General features: G+C 41.7%; 1 protein-coding gene across 5 annotated transcripts; it reads left to right on the top strand.

Annotated features, from left to right (window-relative positions):
* The first annotated feature begins 1,306 nt into the window (after positions 1-1,306).
* Positions 1,307-15,386, top strand: CEP55 (centrosomal protein 55). Of its 5 annotated transcripts, XM_079976573.1 has the most exons (10): positions 1,310-1,539; positions 3,964-4,155; positions 4,473-4,757; positions 8,115-8,174; positions 11,098-11,239; positions 12,541-12,845; positions 13,583-13,654; positions 14,146-14,271; positions 14,404-14,633; positions 15,029-15,386. In XM_079976573.1, exons 2-9 carry the CDS (start codon positions 3,997-3,999, stop codon positions 14,611-14,613), a joined length of 1,359 nt encoding a protein of 452 aa, XP_079832699.1. In that variant the 5' UTR covers positions 1,310-1,539; positions 3,964-3,996; the 3' UTR covers positions 14,614-14,633; positions 15,029-15,386. The 5 variants fall into 5 exon arrangements, with proteins under 5 accessions (XP_079832701.1, XP_079832700.1, XP_079832702.1 ...); XM_079976575.1 differs by having other exon boundaries at positions 1,307-1,539; positions 14,407-15,386; XM_079976574.1 differs by having other exon boundaries at positions 1,308-1,539; positions 12,544-12,845; positions 14,404-15,386.
* Positions 15,387-16,325: the final 939 nt, after the last annotated feature.

Here is a 16,325-nt window from a genome sequence, read left to right as displayed (position 1 = left end):
CATGTGGTAAAGACCCAGGACAGGACGGAATCCCAACAGAAGTGCTGAAAGCCTTAAGTCCTCCCTCATGATGCACCTCTACAGCCTTCTCTTGCAGTGTTGGGGGAAAGGATCTGTGCCATAAGACATGTGCAACCCCATCATTGTGACCCTATAAGAACAAAGGTAACCACCATGATTATAACAACTGTGGAATCCCCCTGCTGGGTACTTGGGGAAAGCTTTCGCCCATGTAGTTCTCAGCAGATTAGTTACTCACTGACAGTCACGAGTTCCTCCCAAGGAAGTAACATGGAGTCCAGACTTTTTATGACGGTACAGGATTTAGGTTATAATCCTGTACCATCATAAAAAGTCTGGACTCCATGTTACTTCCTTGGGATGAGACATGTGTCACCTTGTTAGTGCCATGTGGTGCTTATTCGTATTTTCCAATCTCAGGTACCAAATCACATAGGAAGCATGTCTAGTCATCTCAGTAATGTCTACACAGGCCAGCAGCAGCTGTCTGGGATTTCACACGGAGGCTCTGTCATTGATGCACATCCCTTCCCACACGTCGTGCAGCCCTTACTCCCGCGCATGCCGGTGTAACCAAGTGAGCAAAATCTGCACCATATGGCAAACCTAGTCTCTGGTTAAGATTGCTCAAAAGAAGCTCCGTCTATTATTATTATTATTATTATTATTATTATTATTCAGTGCCTTTTTTCTGGGGAGACGCATACCCCTAAACATTTTGTGAATCTTTGTACTTTTGTCCATTTACTGTATTTATTTCCCCAGCTTGAACTACAAAATGGTGATTATCTTGAGTCAGAATGAAAGCACCTCTAAACATTGTTTTTGTTTGTTTTAGAAAAAAAGCACCGATTATTATTATTTGCTTTGCTGTGTTCTTTCGCACGAGGTTACACACGAGCTAATCAGCGTCGATCCGCTCAGACGTTCCTACATTGAAAACCACCCATACCAGAAATGCTGATGGAAATTTTAAAAACGCTTCTGCAGCGGCGAAGGATGCTGAAACTGCAAAATCCACAGCAGGGCAACGCATCCCATTAAAATACACCAAAAAGGAGGCGGACGCGCAAAAAAAAATAAAAATGCAAGCTTCCAACGTCCTCCTCCCCACTCCTCTTTCTCCGCCTACTTCCTTCAACCCCACCCCTCTCGGAATCACCACCGTTCGCGCCGCCTTCTCCGCGCAAGCTCCAGCTCCGCCGGCGTTTAGTCTTGTTCTGACCCTTCTCGCGCCCCGTCGCTTTCCAACTGAAACGGAAATGGCGTCGAGCGGAGCCGCGGCATTCAAACTCCCGGAAGCAAGCGCTCGGGCGGGGCCGGGTTCGAAGAGGAGCGGTAAAGCGGCTCCCCTCCGCGTCCCTCCCGGAGAGTGGAAGGAAGGGAGGGGCGGCGGCGCCGTTGTTGCAGCAGCAGCAGCAGCAGCAGCAGCCTTGACGCTGCCCTGTCCTCCCGTCGCTCGCTCGCTCGCCGGGTCTCTCCACAGTTTCGCGACCATCCGAGGCTGAAAGAAAGCGGGTAAAGGGAGCGGAGTGGGGGAAAGAGAGCTCGGCTCGGGATGGGCGAAGGAAGGGGTGGGTTGGGGTCAGGGAGAGAAACGCGGGTCCCCAGAATATTGGGTTGGCTTCGCTGCCTCGCACCTGCTCTGCTTTTCCACAAGGCGCTCCAGGGGAGAGGGCGTTATGCTTTTGTTATTGCAGCAGGGACGAAACAGAAATACTGTACATGCATGCATGCAGTGCCGGATTTACGTATAAACTAAACAAGCTATAGCTTAGGGTCCATTCCCTTGGCCCCAAAAAATTATAAAGGAAAAACATGTGTTACTAAACGAACTTCTGTTATTGCCAAATGCCAATGTGTTTGCATTATTAAGTTTGTTATGGATAAAAAAATCATTTTACGTTAGAGCTTAATCATTATGTCACTATTAATATGCTACTTCTCAGTTGTATTTCACTATTAATATACTTCTATTAATATACTATTAATATACTTATATTTCAGTTCAACAATTACTTTGCTAAAATACATACTGTAATTACGCAAATGGCTTTAGATACCTATTAGGTCCAGAAATTACCGTATAGCATATATTCAACCCAAAAAACAGCAACAATTTGTTGTTGACAAAGGACAGCTGGACATATAAAGGGCCACATTACCTTCAGGAGCTTAGGAGCTCATCAAACCTAAATCCGGCCCTGTATACACCCACGGACCAAACGCCTCATCAGCACTGATATTCTCAGTGATGTTCCAGGAGGTGTGCGATCTGCCTTATCCAGATTTTGCCTGCCCACATAGCGAAACCTCCTCCCTACCATCTCTTTTTTGACTTGTCCGCTAGGTGTTTTCTAGCCACCTCAAGTTTCCTACCAAATACAATAAACAACCCTATTGTGCTGCGTGGGAGATCTGCTAAATCCAGGGTGGGTGGGTGTGATTTCTCTCCTGGAGATGAAATGGCTGTAATCTTTCCTCTACGGGACAAACAATAGTCGAAGGGCCAGTTTTCATTGGAGAAGTGGCAACACTGTGGGGGTTTAACATGATGGCTCTGAAGAAATTTGCAGCCTCTTGCACCTGCACTACATTTCCGGTTGTTGTTTTTTTAAAAAATAACAAAGCGAAGCGTTAAGAAAATATGCCTGCAAGTAGTGAAGGGAGGGGGGGAAGGTGGAAATAGACTATATTGTGCTTGAGCTTCAGATGGGAGAGGGATCTGATGCTGGGAGTAGCAAGCTGCATAAAATATCTGATGCCTGATTTTAGTACCTATCGTACTTTGTAATGTTGTAATGCACCCTGGGGCTTCTGATAGGCAAGACATTCTAATGATAATAAATCATAATAATAAGGCAAATGTTTTGAGGTGTTACAGAAGGCAGCAAATTGTTATTTGTTATTGCCAGGGATGAAGGGGAAGTACTTGTGGGATTTTGTGCCCCAGGTATCAGAATAACTTGACTTACCTTGCATACTATACAGCTTGATAGGGGGATTTTGCTGGTGGCAAAATGTATTATGCCAGCCATTCTCTCAGAAGTCTACTAGTAGTTTCATATAATAATAATTTTACAGTATATAATAAAATGTATTAGTCCTTATGACCTTTCAGTACTTCCTATTTCCTTTGTGCCATATTTTCCAAGCATCACATGATGTGGCAGACACAGCTGCATTTTTTATATATTTCGTTGTGATGTTTTGTTGCAGACTAAGTATTATAATTGTAACAGGGATCATAAATATTTCAGTTTGTTTTTTTTGCAGTTATGTTGTTGATTCTAACTATCAGCCCACAAATTCTACACATTTTTAATTTTGCTGCTCTTAACTTTGGAAGGAGCACTGCCTATTTCAGTGGAAATATTAGGTTCTTTGAATGGGGATTTTTGTTCTATTCAAAATGTTTGTGAGTCAAACTTACTGCTACAATCCTGTTTTATGCATGTTTGGGACCAAGTGTGGTATTCAATTAAACATTTGTGCAAAAGGATTAGTTGTCACACAGTGGTACTTCCTCCTCCCCCCCCCCACCTTTCCTCCCTTGTGCACCCTTCATTGCCTCCAAATCTGCTTTAGAGGATTAGGGGAACTCCAGAACAGATTTAGGGAGGGGAGAAGGAGAGAATGTTCCTTTGCCCAGTGCGAAATCCTAGCATTGAAGGAAAGTTCTCCCTAGTGCTACACTGATTACAGCTCGATGGCTCCAAATTTTTAAAATAATTTCTATAGAGGAAGTCCCAGTGAATTTGGTTAGACTTCTGAGTAAGCTTGCTTAAGATCAGGCTGAAAGACGAGTTATTCAGCTTATTTAATGAGACTTGAATTGAGGCTTTATTACAAGCCACTTGGGACACTGCAAGGAAACATACATAATGCAAGGACAGAAGCGGCTGTTCCTTCAATGGTACCTGGTTATTTATTTATTTTTAGAAAATCTGAAGGACATCAAAGGACATCAAAGAGATGAATATTGGCAAGTGGGGATTGAAGTCTGGTGATTCCAAATCTGAATCTGAGTTGCAGGTATATAAGAAAGAGAATGCAGCCCTTAAAAAATCTTTGGAAGACCTCACTAAGGGCAAAAGAAAAATGACACCAGAAGAAAAGAACAGATTCCTGGAGGTGATATAAACATTTCTGCATGCAAAACTTCCTGTCTTGTGCTGTTAACTGTAAAGGAATCATTGAAGATTTAACAAATGGAGTGATTTTGTATTGCATATTACTTAAAAGCTGAATGTTAATTTTGAACCTTTAAACTGTCTTCTTTCTCAAAGTCATAACTTGGGAGATAACAATTAATTTGCCACAAAACACCAATTATACCATCATAGTTGCTAACAGTACCGGTATGATTGCTTGCCCTGTACAATTAAGAATCTTTTATTTCAAAATTGGCTTGTTAACTGTGATAATATGCTTGCTTACATTTCATGTAGAGAATACTTGCCCTTGAAACAGAAAATGCAAAATGTAATAATATCCTTGGAGAGAAAAATCAAGAAATTCAGCTCCTGAAAGACAAGCTGAAGATCAAAAGTAAAAATGGTGATGTTACTTCTCTGCTTAGTCAACTAGAAGAGAAAACACAGGAAGTGGCAAAGAGAGAACAGCTACTTCATTCCCTCTCAGAAGAGGTGGATCGGTTGAAAAACCAGTTATCTGCAGTTACTACAGATTGTTCAGACCTTGAAAATAGAGCCAATAATGTGCAGATTTCCCAGGTAAGTTATTATGGCTGTTGCTATATATTTATTACCCCACCACTTTCCATGACAGGACAAATGACAGCTTACAGATAAAAATGAGAAGTGCTTAAAGCATAGAAAACAATTTAAAAATAATTAAACATTGATAGAATATAGCTATATGTTGTTGTTGTTTAGTTGTGTCCAACTCTTCGTGACCCCGTGGACCAGAGCATGCCAGGCACTCCTGTCTTCCTCCTGCAGTTTGGTCAAACTCATGCTGGTAGCTTCGAGAACACTGTCCAACCACCTCGTCCTCTGACGTCCCCTTCTCCTTGTGCCCTCCATCTTTCCCAACATCAGGGTCTTTTCCAGGGAGTCTTCTCTTCTCATGAGGTGGCCAAAGTATTGGAGCCTCAGCTTCACGATCTGTCCTTCCAGTGAGCACTCGGGGCTCCTTAAGAATGGATACGTTTGATCTTCTTGCAGTCCATGGGACTCTCAAGAGTCTCCTCCATAATTCAAAAGCATCAATTCTGCGGCTATCAGCCTTCTTTATGGTCCAGCTCTCACTTCCATACATTCACTACTGAAAGCCATACCATTTACAATTAAAACAGCATTAGCTTAATGTTCCTGATGGTAAGGGCAGTTTGACAATGGAACCAATTGCCTACAGTGGTGGTGAGTTGTTGTTGTTGTTTTTGCATCAGGCCTTCAAATAGAAGCTGGGCAGCCATCTATTAGGGATGCTCTGACTCTGGAATTCCTGCACTGAGCAGGGGGTTGTGTTAGGTGGCTTATGGGGCCATAGTTGTGGTCGACCGTATGGACATCGCTGTTCTAACTGATGCATAGCATCAGCTTAGACCAAATTCTTTTAACATAAGAAGCGTAAAAAGAGCCTACTGGATCAGGCCAATAGCCCATCTAGTCCTGCATCCTGTTCTCACAGTGGCCTGTGGGAAACACGCAAGCACTCTGCCTACCTGCTATTCCCAGCAACTGGCATTCGGAGACATACTGCCTCCGACAGTGAAGGTAGAACACAGCCATTGTGGCGAACGGCCTTTGATAGGCTCATCCTCCATCAAATTATCCAATCTTCTTGTAAAGCCATTGCTGTCTCCTGCTGGAGCAAGTTCCACAATTTGACAGCTTTGCTAGCCCGTTAATTATCCCATTGCTAACACCGACAGACTTTTAGCATTGTTAACATCAGCAGATAACTTTAGTAATCTCTAGTTTGATAAATGGAATGTTGGTGAGTCTGATTCCTTGCAAAAGGCTTTTGCTTCGACGTAGAATATTGTGGAAAACAATTATGGCAATACCATGAAGAGAAGGTAGGTGGCAATAGAATATCAGCTACATTGTGTGAAACAGCATATACAGTGGTATCTCGATTTACGAACTTAATCTGTTCCTGAAGTCCGTTCTTAAACCACACTTTCCCTAATGAGGCCTCCCGCCGGCGGTGCCCTTCCACCATTCGGATTCCGTTCGTAGACTGAGGTAAAGTTCGCAAACTGGAACACTACTTCCGGTTTTGCGGAGTTCGTAAACCGAATAGTTTGTAAACAGGACTGTTCATAAACCGAGGTACCACTGTATAAGTTACAGGCTGGCTGTGTGTGTTTTCAATTGGTGATCAAACATTTACAGGAAAAGAAGTTAGTCCTGATATTTTAGGGCCGGCAACAAGTTAGCGCCTTGTTTAATTTTTAGTATGCTATTTGGGAATCCTAGTATTTAAACCCCTTGGCCACAGTCCAGTACAGAATTGAATGCACTTAAGCCGATTGATTTCAATAGCTTAAGCATAAAGGTAAAGGTACCCCTGCCCGTACGGGCCAGTCTTGACAGACTCTGGGGTTGTGCGCCCATCTCACTTAAGAGGCCAGGGGCCAGCGCTGTCCGGAGACACTTCCGGGTCACGTGGCCAGCGTGACATCGCTGCTCCGGCCAGAGCCAGAGCCAGAGCCAGAGCCAGAGCCGCACACGGAAACGCCGCTTACCTTCCCGCTGGTAAGCGGTCCCTATTTATCTATTTGCACCCGGAGGTGCTTTCGAACTGCTAGGTTGGCAGGCGCTGGGACCGAGCAGCGGGAGCGCACCCCGCCGCAGGGATTCGAACCGCCGACCTTTCGATCGGCAAGTCCTAGGCGCTGAGGCTTTAACCCACAGCGCCACCTGCGTCCCTGGTATGCTTAAGCATACTTATGTTTATATGGGATTGTGGCTAGGATGTGCAACTGTTGAAAATGCATTTTGAACGCAGGTTACGTTCAAGTCGGATCAGCCTTGTGCTAGAAGGGAATTAATTTCTGCTAATGGGCAATATACTTACTCCTGTAGGACTGAGTTGAATAAACCGAAAAGGTTTCCAAAGGGTGTGTGTGTGTAGCTATATAGATATATATTCCCCTAGTATTGCAAAAGCCCTCTGAATCCCCATTTGGGTTTGGAAGGTGCAGATTGGCAAATAACTCGGTGTGTAACTTAATAGTGTCTGCTGAAAATAGTTCCCAATACCTAAAATATGAAATCTTTTGAAATCCATTTTAGCACCTGTTACGTAAAAGTTGCAACTAGTGCAAAATGCAGCCGAGTATGAACATAGGCCACACCAACTTTGAAGGAGTTGCACTTGTTGGTATGCTTCTGGGTCCAACTCAAGGTGCTAGTAACACATCCATTCCTAAACTGTTTGGAGCCAAAATATATGACAGAATGCCTCTTCCCTCATGGTTGTCCCATCCTGGGTGAAGCAGAGGGATGGGTGTAGGGTTTTTTATGTCATCTTTCCCCACCTCTGGAACAATCTATCCCAGAGGTGCATCTAGCACTGCATTAATACCCTTGTTCTAGTTGCTGAAGGTGCGCCATGCTGCAAAAGCATTTGTAGGACTAGTTTTCTATGAAGAATATATTAACCTATCCTGTATTGCTGCCATGGTGCTTGCTTCAAGTGTATTGGCTGAATCATGTTGCATTTTAATTGGTTTTTATGTAATGTTGATGTGTAATATTTTATATTCTTTGGGGATGTAGTTGGTCAGAGCAATCAAAGCAATATCATTGGAGCTTAATCAAAGGAATCTGAGAGTTTGGGGACATATCCCATAGTGAATTTAATGAAGTTTTTCTATTGCAGGTAGTTCCTTTTCAACCTACAATACAGAAGAAAATAATTCTTCAGAATATATTTGATGTAGTGCGCATAAGAAGTCAATTGGCTTTTTAAAACGATGCTTTCCCTATTACATAGAACACGTTGGTCTTAGAAGAATGCATGCCGTGATGTGGTTGTATATATTCTTGTCTAAAAATAAGAGACATGTACACCCAGCTTAGCAAAATTAAACTGTTGAACTGGTTTGTGTTTTGCAGGAAACTGCTATAAACTGCACTGGAACACCAGCAAATGAAGTTGAAATCCAACTGAAAGATGTAAGATTCTTTTTAAAATGGCACTATGTGTGTGTATATATACTACTGAAGAGAAATAACTAATAGTTCAGGCCAATCCCTTGCATTTTTACTTGAAAGCAAGTTCTAGGGCCTCGAAACGGGGCTTCCTCCCAAATAGATGTATATGGTAGAGCTAAGTGGCAGAACGTCTGCTTTGCAGGCAGAATGTTGCAGAATCAATCCCTGGCATCTCCAGGTGGGGCTGGGAGAGACCCACGTTTGAAGCTCTGCTAGTCATTGTAGATAATAATGAGCTAGATGGACCCATGTTATCCCTGTGAATAAGGCAGCTTCCTATGTAAACTTAAGAGTGCAAGAAGTGGAACCACCATGCTAGATAAGACCAAGGTCTATTGTCTAGTCCAGATTTACATTCACAAGCATTTGGGAGACAACTCAGAACTTGAAGGCAACAGCTCCAGCCCATTATTCACCCGCAACTTCACATAAGAATTAGTTCCCAGGCAGATATGAAATGGTACTTTACGGGCTGCTTTGCATTAAAATGCAAGTAGCCTTTAAGACGTTAGCAGTGTTCTAGCTGGCATTGTAAGTGACACTTCTAATTATACTTGTGCTGCAGAAATGTGAATTGGCAATGTTTAGAGTGCTGTGTTTGGGCCATGTTCAGATCTCTACTCGGTCTCCTCACTTGGGGTGGGGGCAGGATTCAGTGAGCTATACCTGCTTCCATGAGTCTCCTTTACTTGACCATAAATGAGAATTATACAGCCCAGCATTTCTTCAAAAAATGTTACACAAACTAGTAACTGTGACTGGCTTGTGGGATTGTCTCGGCACTGCACCACAGATGACGCCCTATCAATAGGTTGTGCTTCTGAATCCAAGTTTATGTTCAGGTGTTTTACGATTCCTTCAAAGAAGGGCAAATTTCCCCAATCAAGCTTTATGTGATGAATGTGTTGTGGAAAGGAGAATTGTTGGTTTATTTTTGTTCTTATTATGCATTTTGAGTTTTTAATATTGCAACTTCCCTGAGATCTACAGATGAATCCTTGTATTTAGTCACCAGGGTGTTTACATGCAGACCAAATTTTTCTGGTCTCTTTGGCATCTGCTATTGCTCACTTGCTCAGATGGAGCCACTGCCCTACCTGTGTCATGGCTTCATTCCTTGCTACATACCTGCATCTAAGTATGCTTAATACTGTGCATCTTTTAGAATTATTATTTTTTAAAGCAAAAGGGACAGCAACAGGTGAACAAGCTCTGCATTTCCCTCCATAGGTGTGAAATAATACAAAATAATGTTTCAAGACTGACATTTACCTTTTGACTGTGTATAAGCCTCTGCTACTACACTCTCAGTAAACTAGCAATTAGAGTGGTTAATTGTATAGAAATGCATATCTCAAAGCTTGAACTGTTGTATAGAGTTGTAGGCGAGCCTCAGGACTGAATGCCTATGATTTTGGGCAGTGTCCAATGAAGTAGTTCTGTTATCACAAGGATTTATGGCTGCACAACAGAACTTTCCCTCCCTACACACCCTAACTAAATTTGCTCTGGAGGATTGGGGGAACACCCAGAGCAGTCTAGGAGGTGCGCAGAAGAGAGGCAGGGAAAGTCACATTGTTTAGATGGAAGTCCTTGTGTTAACAGACTACTTTGTTGGATGCTGCCCTTTACGTTGGTGTAGCTAACTTTTCCATATGTCAAATACACACACACACACACACACACACGAAAATAGTACTGTGAGCCTTGGAAGAAAGTATATAATGCCCCCTAACTGCAGCCACTGGGATGCATACAAACTACTCCAGAAATTAAAAACCATTTTGAAGACTGTTCAATATGACTTGGGAGGTGGCGGTTCAAGAAAAAGTCAAATTTCACTGCACTAGCACAAGCCTGTTTCCGGGCCCAAGTAGTTCTTTGGATCCTGGCCAAAGTTAACGTAGAAAGGAGATTTACCAGGTAGCACAGGTACAGACTGTTTGGGCTGCACGGAGTCATAAATTTTTATAGGTCTTGGAATAAGAAACACAACCTCCTACCACGTTTTAGTAATTGCTTTGCCTATCCGTAGCCAACTTTACAGCTTGTTTTGGGTGTCTGTTTTTCTTTAACATTCAAAATATGCAATTATATTACAAAATAACAATTTGCTGATCTTATTAAAACAGTATAATTAACTCTTGGAATCGTATGTTGAAGCAAATATCTTGAGGCTTCATAATGTGAATAAGTGTGGTTTCAGTAGCATTGTCATTGTTAGAAGTGAATCTTAAGAATAATACTTGCTTAAAAGTGCTTTGGAAAATCTCTCAAGTAGCTTCTGTTTCCCGGAGTATTTCACAATCTGTATTGTTTGCAAGAGATAACCAATGACATCAGCAGATGGTATGCCTATACTTGCCCTATCTTTACAAGGTTTTCCTGATCTTAAATAAAAGCTGATCTGGTTGTTTGATTAAAAGTAAGTTCATTTATGTGTATTTAGTTTCTGACACTGTGAATCACTTTGAGGAAAACATGTGATGGCAGCACTTCTTAATACCCAAAGGGTGTTTCTCAGATTTAGGGGAGTGCTCCTTGGTGGTATTAGGCATGTTTTATTAGGTTGATAACAGCTAAACACCTCTTGCATAAATAAAAGCAAAAACAGGCATGTGTGAGTGATTGACAGAAATTCCAAGGTACACCTTGCAGTCAAAGTAAAGTTGAATTTTATTTATTAAAACTTGTGTTCGGATGATCTTTAACAGTTAAATATTTCAAAACTGGCAGAAAGCATAAAGTTGAAAAACACAGTCTTCTTTAGACTGAGGCACCTGTACCAAGCAGGATACTTTTCGTGTACTGATAATACATATGACTTACAGAAAGGTACTTGAAGCAACTCTTAACCAACTTACTTATTATCTTCCCTCTCAAGGCTCTGGAGAAAAACCAGCAGTGGCTAATATATGACCAACAGCGAGAGGCCTACGTTCAGAGCCTTGTGGCAAGGCTCTTTGAACTGGAACAGCAGCTGGAAACTGTTAACCAGCACCAACCAAATGAAACCAGGGCAGAAGGTATTAGCTGGCTTTTCTTTAGGCTCAATAATAATAATACTAATAAATTTTATTTATATCCCACCCTCCCCAGCCGAAGCCGGGGCTCAGGGCGGCTAACAATAATAAAACAGTACAAAAGTACAGCACAAACAACACTCTAAAATCATTCATTATAAAATCAACAGATTGCACGACAAAGTAGTTTATATGGAGAAAGATATCCCAGATCAGTTTTCTGTTTTTAGCTATGAACACTTACAAGCATAAAACTAAATTAAATTATCACTCTTTTTGGATACTTATACACGTGCTGTAAAAAAAAAAAAAAAAAATGGTGTATAAATATATACTGATCGTTACTTAGCTGCAAATCATGGGTGTTGGGATAAATAAATATTGAGTTGTCTTGGCATTGCTCAAGACACCAGCATGTGACATTCATTTTTGTAGCAGCCATATGAAGTTGATTTGTAGGTGTGGATTTTAAAGCATGGATAATTAGAAAAATATACGACTCTTATGGAGTGTGTGCATCTCTTAAGAACTAGCTACCTCTGTAGAGCAGAAAACTTGTGGAGAAACTTCTTGATAACAGGTCATTGTTGCCTTACAGTTTGCTTGCCTGTGCTGATTTCATATCCATCAAATACATAGTGTCTGGTTTCTTCCTGGAAACCGATCGGTTTTCTCTTGTAACTATAAAACACGCTCATTAAGCATCTGGCGGTTTTTAGCTGATTTAGCTGTTGATGATCTATAACCTGGCTGTAGCGCTGTGAGGAAGTCTGTCCCACGATTAGCTCTGTGGTGGTTCTGTGAGTCCTCAGTCATCAAAGGGATGGACTTCATGGAATCATCAGGAAGTGATGGGGCCAGCCTTGTCCTCTGATAAAAGGCATGTGCCTTGGTCCTATTCAAAACTTTTGCCAAGTTGTTGAGGGCTAGAGTTGGGGGCCCTTCATGGTGCCATTGCTGTTTAGCCCCAGCAGTTTGGCTGTGTAGAGTCTGCTGAACATAGCAGGGGCCCTTCTTTCCTTTCCTGAGGAATTGCAAGATTGCCACATAGTGGCGTGGATTGGATCTGCCCCCTATCCTGGTGTAGAATATGTTCTTCTTTAACAACGTATTAGTGTCTTAAATTTCCTTCTGAGTAAGTTTGAATAAGGAAATATAGCTTACTGCGAGGGACAAGGCAGAGTCTAGAATAAGGCTGTTCATTTTTGTTTACAAATATGTTCTGCGGGTGCGAGTTTGCTAAGGATCTTTGTTGAAGCATCCCCCCCCCTTCTCTTCCATGTTCTGTTGTGGGTTCCTGCCAGAAGATAAGCAAAGATATTACGAGCAGTTGTTGCTAGCTGCCAGAAATGATCTAGAGACAGAAAGGCGTTCCGTAGCCCAGCTGCATTCTGACCTCATTGAATTCAAAAGGAAGTATGACGAAGCCAAGCAGGAGGTGATGAATTTAAATAGTCTACTAAAGTCCCACAAGCAGGCTGACATTCAGACTCTTCAGGATGAAAACAACCTCAAAGGGCAGATGCTGCAGAGGCTTACTCAAGAAAATGAAGTGACCAGAGACCAGCTTGAGGAAGAAAGGAAACGAACGCAAGCACTCTCATCTCAGGTAGGTATATAGGGGATTTGCTGACTTCACTTTCACAATTTACACATTTATGGAGTTGGGGTGGAAGATGACCTCCAAGCCTAGCATGATCCCTACCCCTTTCCCCCTCCATAATTCAAGGGGCTGTGAATTATATCAGATGCACATATAAATGTGGTAAGTTCCAATGCTGATTAGCCACACTGCATTGCTTTCAAAGGAATGTACATTTCAAGGGCCCTTACCACTGAAATCAACCAAATGTGGACAGGCAGCATCTTTGCTTAGATACCTGTCCTATATTGGCAAGCAATACGTGCTTCCATTCATGGGTCTCCTTGGGTGTGAGTTGAGCAAAGAAGCATGGGAGGGGGGGAGGCAGCAGGAAAAGGAGGAAATCACTGTTCTTTACCCTGCCCCTTTTTCTTAGGTGAGATGCATAACCAAGTAGAAGCAAAATATTGTTAATTTAATTTATTACCCGCCCTTCACTCTGAAGTCCAAGGGTGGGTTACAACACTTTAAAGTGCAACAATAAAAGCAATATATAACACAATTCCAATAATATGTTTGTTCCTAAAATACTTGTTCAGCATGCTTAAAAACTTTTAAAAGCAAGGAACCTGGAGCAGCAGCTCTACCATCTTACCAGTAAGGTTGTATAAAACCAACAAAGACCCATGGATTTACATAGGTTGATTATTTGAAACCACCTTATAGAATTGTCTTGTTAATATAGTCTTTTACACATGGTATAGGTTGAGATGCTTCAGAGATCTTTGCTAAAACAGCAGGAAGAACACACGAGGATAACAGCTTTGGAACAGCAGGTACCAGGTTACACACTGTTATTTTAATGACACTTTTCAGTCAGAACTAAAACCCATAGGCATAATATTCATGTTAATATTTTAGGCAGTTTTATTACAATACAAGCAAGTAAGCTGTTCTTCCTGATACTGAGATATATTGTGCATTTTTCATGATAGTGATTTGTCTTGGTACTTACTGCTGACAGGAAAGTGGGAATTTAAAATCCATTAATCATTTAATTGGCATCCCTCTGTAGAATCTCTACTCTTTTAATTCTACAGTTATGGTAGTAATGTTTTTAGAAATATTAAAGGACTTAACAACTGTGTGTGTATATGCAGTAGCAGAACATTAAAAATACATTGCACAGACCCTTCAAAATAGGCTTTAATTTATTTATTTGCTTTAGATCCAACCTTTTGTTTTCCTAAGGAGCTCATGTAATTATAGCATGAAATCCGCCGTGTGTAACAGACTCTCTGATTTTTCACCCAACGTTTCTTGCCAGATCCAGGCATGCACATCCGATTTTGAGAATGAGAAGCTTGACCGTCAGAACTTGCAGCATCAGTTGAGCAAAGTACTTAAGGAGCTGCGCAAGGCAAGGGACCAAATAACTCGCCTTGAGCCCTCAGTGAGTAGTACTGTGTTTCTAGAGTCGTTGGGTGGAATTCAGTGTAGTGCTAAGAAGATTGGCTGGACCTATAAAGGAATATTACTAATTTGTAGTGGGAAATATTTAGATGCACCAATTCATTTTTTTCAGAAGCTTCCAGAGTGTGGAGGATGTACAGAAGTCTTACACAACTTCCAGGCTGCCTTTGAAGACAAGCTGACAATACAGAACAAATGTCCTTCACCCAAACGTTCAAATCTTCTTGATGAAAGTTTCCTGGAGTGCCCCAAATGCAAAGCACAATATCCTACAAGCCAGCATAGGGAGCTGTTAGCCCATATTGACTTCTGTGCAGATTAAATACAAGGACAAACTTGTAGGTATGTCTTGTCGCTCCCATGTATTTTTGACAGAAAATAATGGCTTGTTTTAAAAAAAAGCAGCAAGATTCTAAAGGACCACAGTTCCTGTTCCCATGATATGCACTTCTGTTCTCATTATTATTGTTTTACAAAGGGTTAGTCCTTAACAGTATCTACGAAAACAGGAAACAGTTTTGTTTTAGAGTGGTAATGTAAATTCTAAACTACTGATTGTGCCGTATTTGCACAGCTGGAGCCAGTAGAAATGGTTTGTTTTTATTTTCCATGACCAAATACTCCCATGCAAATAGTCAACAAAATTACTGCCAAACACTCCTGTTTCGATCTTAAAGATATATGTAGTTTGTTTTACTGGATTAATATTTTCTGCTTTATATATTGTCTGTTTCCAGAAATGCATTTTCAGAATCTTGGGGCAGAAAGGAAAATGTTTCTAATATACGAGTCTCTGTGAGGATGTAGCCCACCTGAGGGAATGTGTGGCGACAATTGCGTGTAGCAGAAAATTTATATAGTGCCTCTTCTACCTTCCATCAAACATTTTGTGTGTGTGTATGCAGAAAAAAAGAGTGAACCCCAAATTCAGAGCGTCAGGGTGCCTCTTAAGACTGTTGCAGCCATTTTGTTTGCTTGAAATACACTCCTGTTTGCACTCTGCTATCCCACAGCTAAAAGCTGGGGATATAATTTATCAGGGAACCTGTATGAGGAAATGGTTTTTAAATGAATAAAACATAATTGGCTATGCCACCAACGCTCTCTGTGTCTTTTTTTAATAGCTGGTGAACGTTAAGGCAAATCAAACAGCTAGGCAAATTGTATCTATGTATGCCGTGGTGTGTTTCTCAAAGTTCATGAAATCATCCTCTCCTATCCCCTAAAATACATGAGATCACCTTCATTTTCCTTCAGTTCCTCATCCCTGTTTTCCTTAACTCTTCTCATTATGCCACCTCCCCAGCCTACGTTAACTTGACTGTAAATAGTCACTGCTCGTTCTCAGAAATCCCATTGGGGTGTAATGCCTTATATTTTGGAAATTCCCGTACTTTGTGTTTGTAAAATCGCTATCCAATTTGGCATGCAAACTCTTTGCAATGAATCACCTTGTAGGTATCGCACACCAATCTGGAAACAGATATTGTTGGTTGTATGGCACTAGGTGAACAGATGCCAAACTAGAGACCATGCTACAAGAAAAACGTCCTATCTTGCAATCTCGCCAGACAAAACTGGCTAGTACAATTCTGAAGTTTCTTTTCTTAAAGAAAGAAAGGCTCATGTTCAGACGTGCTTTGATCTTGACTGGTTTGTGGTAGAGCAAGCATGAGCTCCAGCCACCAGGACCACCACACTTAGCACTGCACTCGACTCCTGTCCAGCCCACTCTGCAGAACCCTTTTAACAACAAAGCATCGAACAGAATGCTGCCTTCAAATAGCAAAGGTTTTTCAGACCGGTTGTGTTGTACGGGTTTTAACTTTTTTAAAAAATTGTCATTATTTTTAAAATAAGGTTTTCTTTAAAAAAGGTAAAGGTACCCCTGCCCGTACGGGCCAGTCTTGACAGACTCTGGGGTTGTGCGCCCATCTCACTCAAGAGGCCAGGGGCCAGCGCTGTCCGGAGACACTTCCGGGTCACGTGGCCAGCATGACATCGCTGCTCTGGCGAGCCAGAGCCGCACACGGA

Source organism: Podarcis cretensis (genome assembly GCF_951804945.1).
Source record: "Podarcis cretensis genome assembly, chromosome: 5".
NCBI lineage: Eukaryota > Metazoa > Chordata > Lepidosauria > Squamata > Lacertidae > Podarcis > Podarcis cretensis.
Note: the sequence above shows the minus strand (reverse complement) of the source record. Positions and strands in the feature narration are given on the sequence as shown.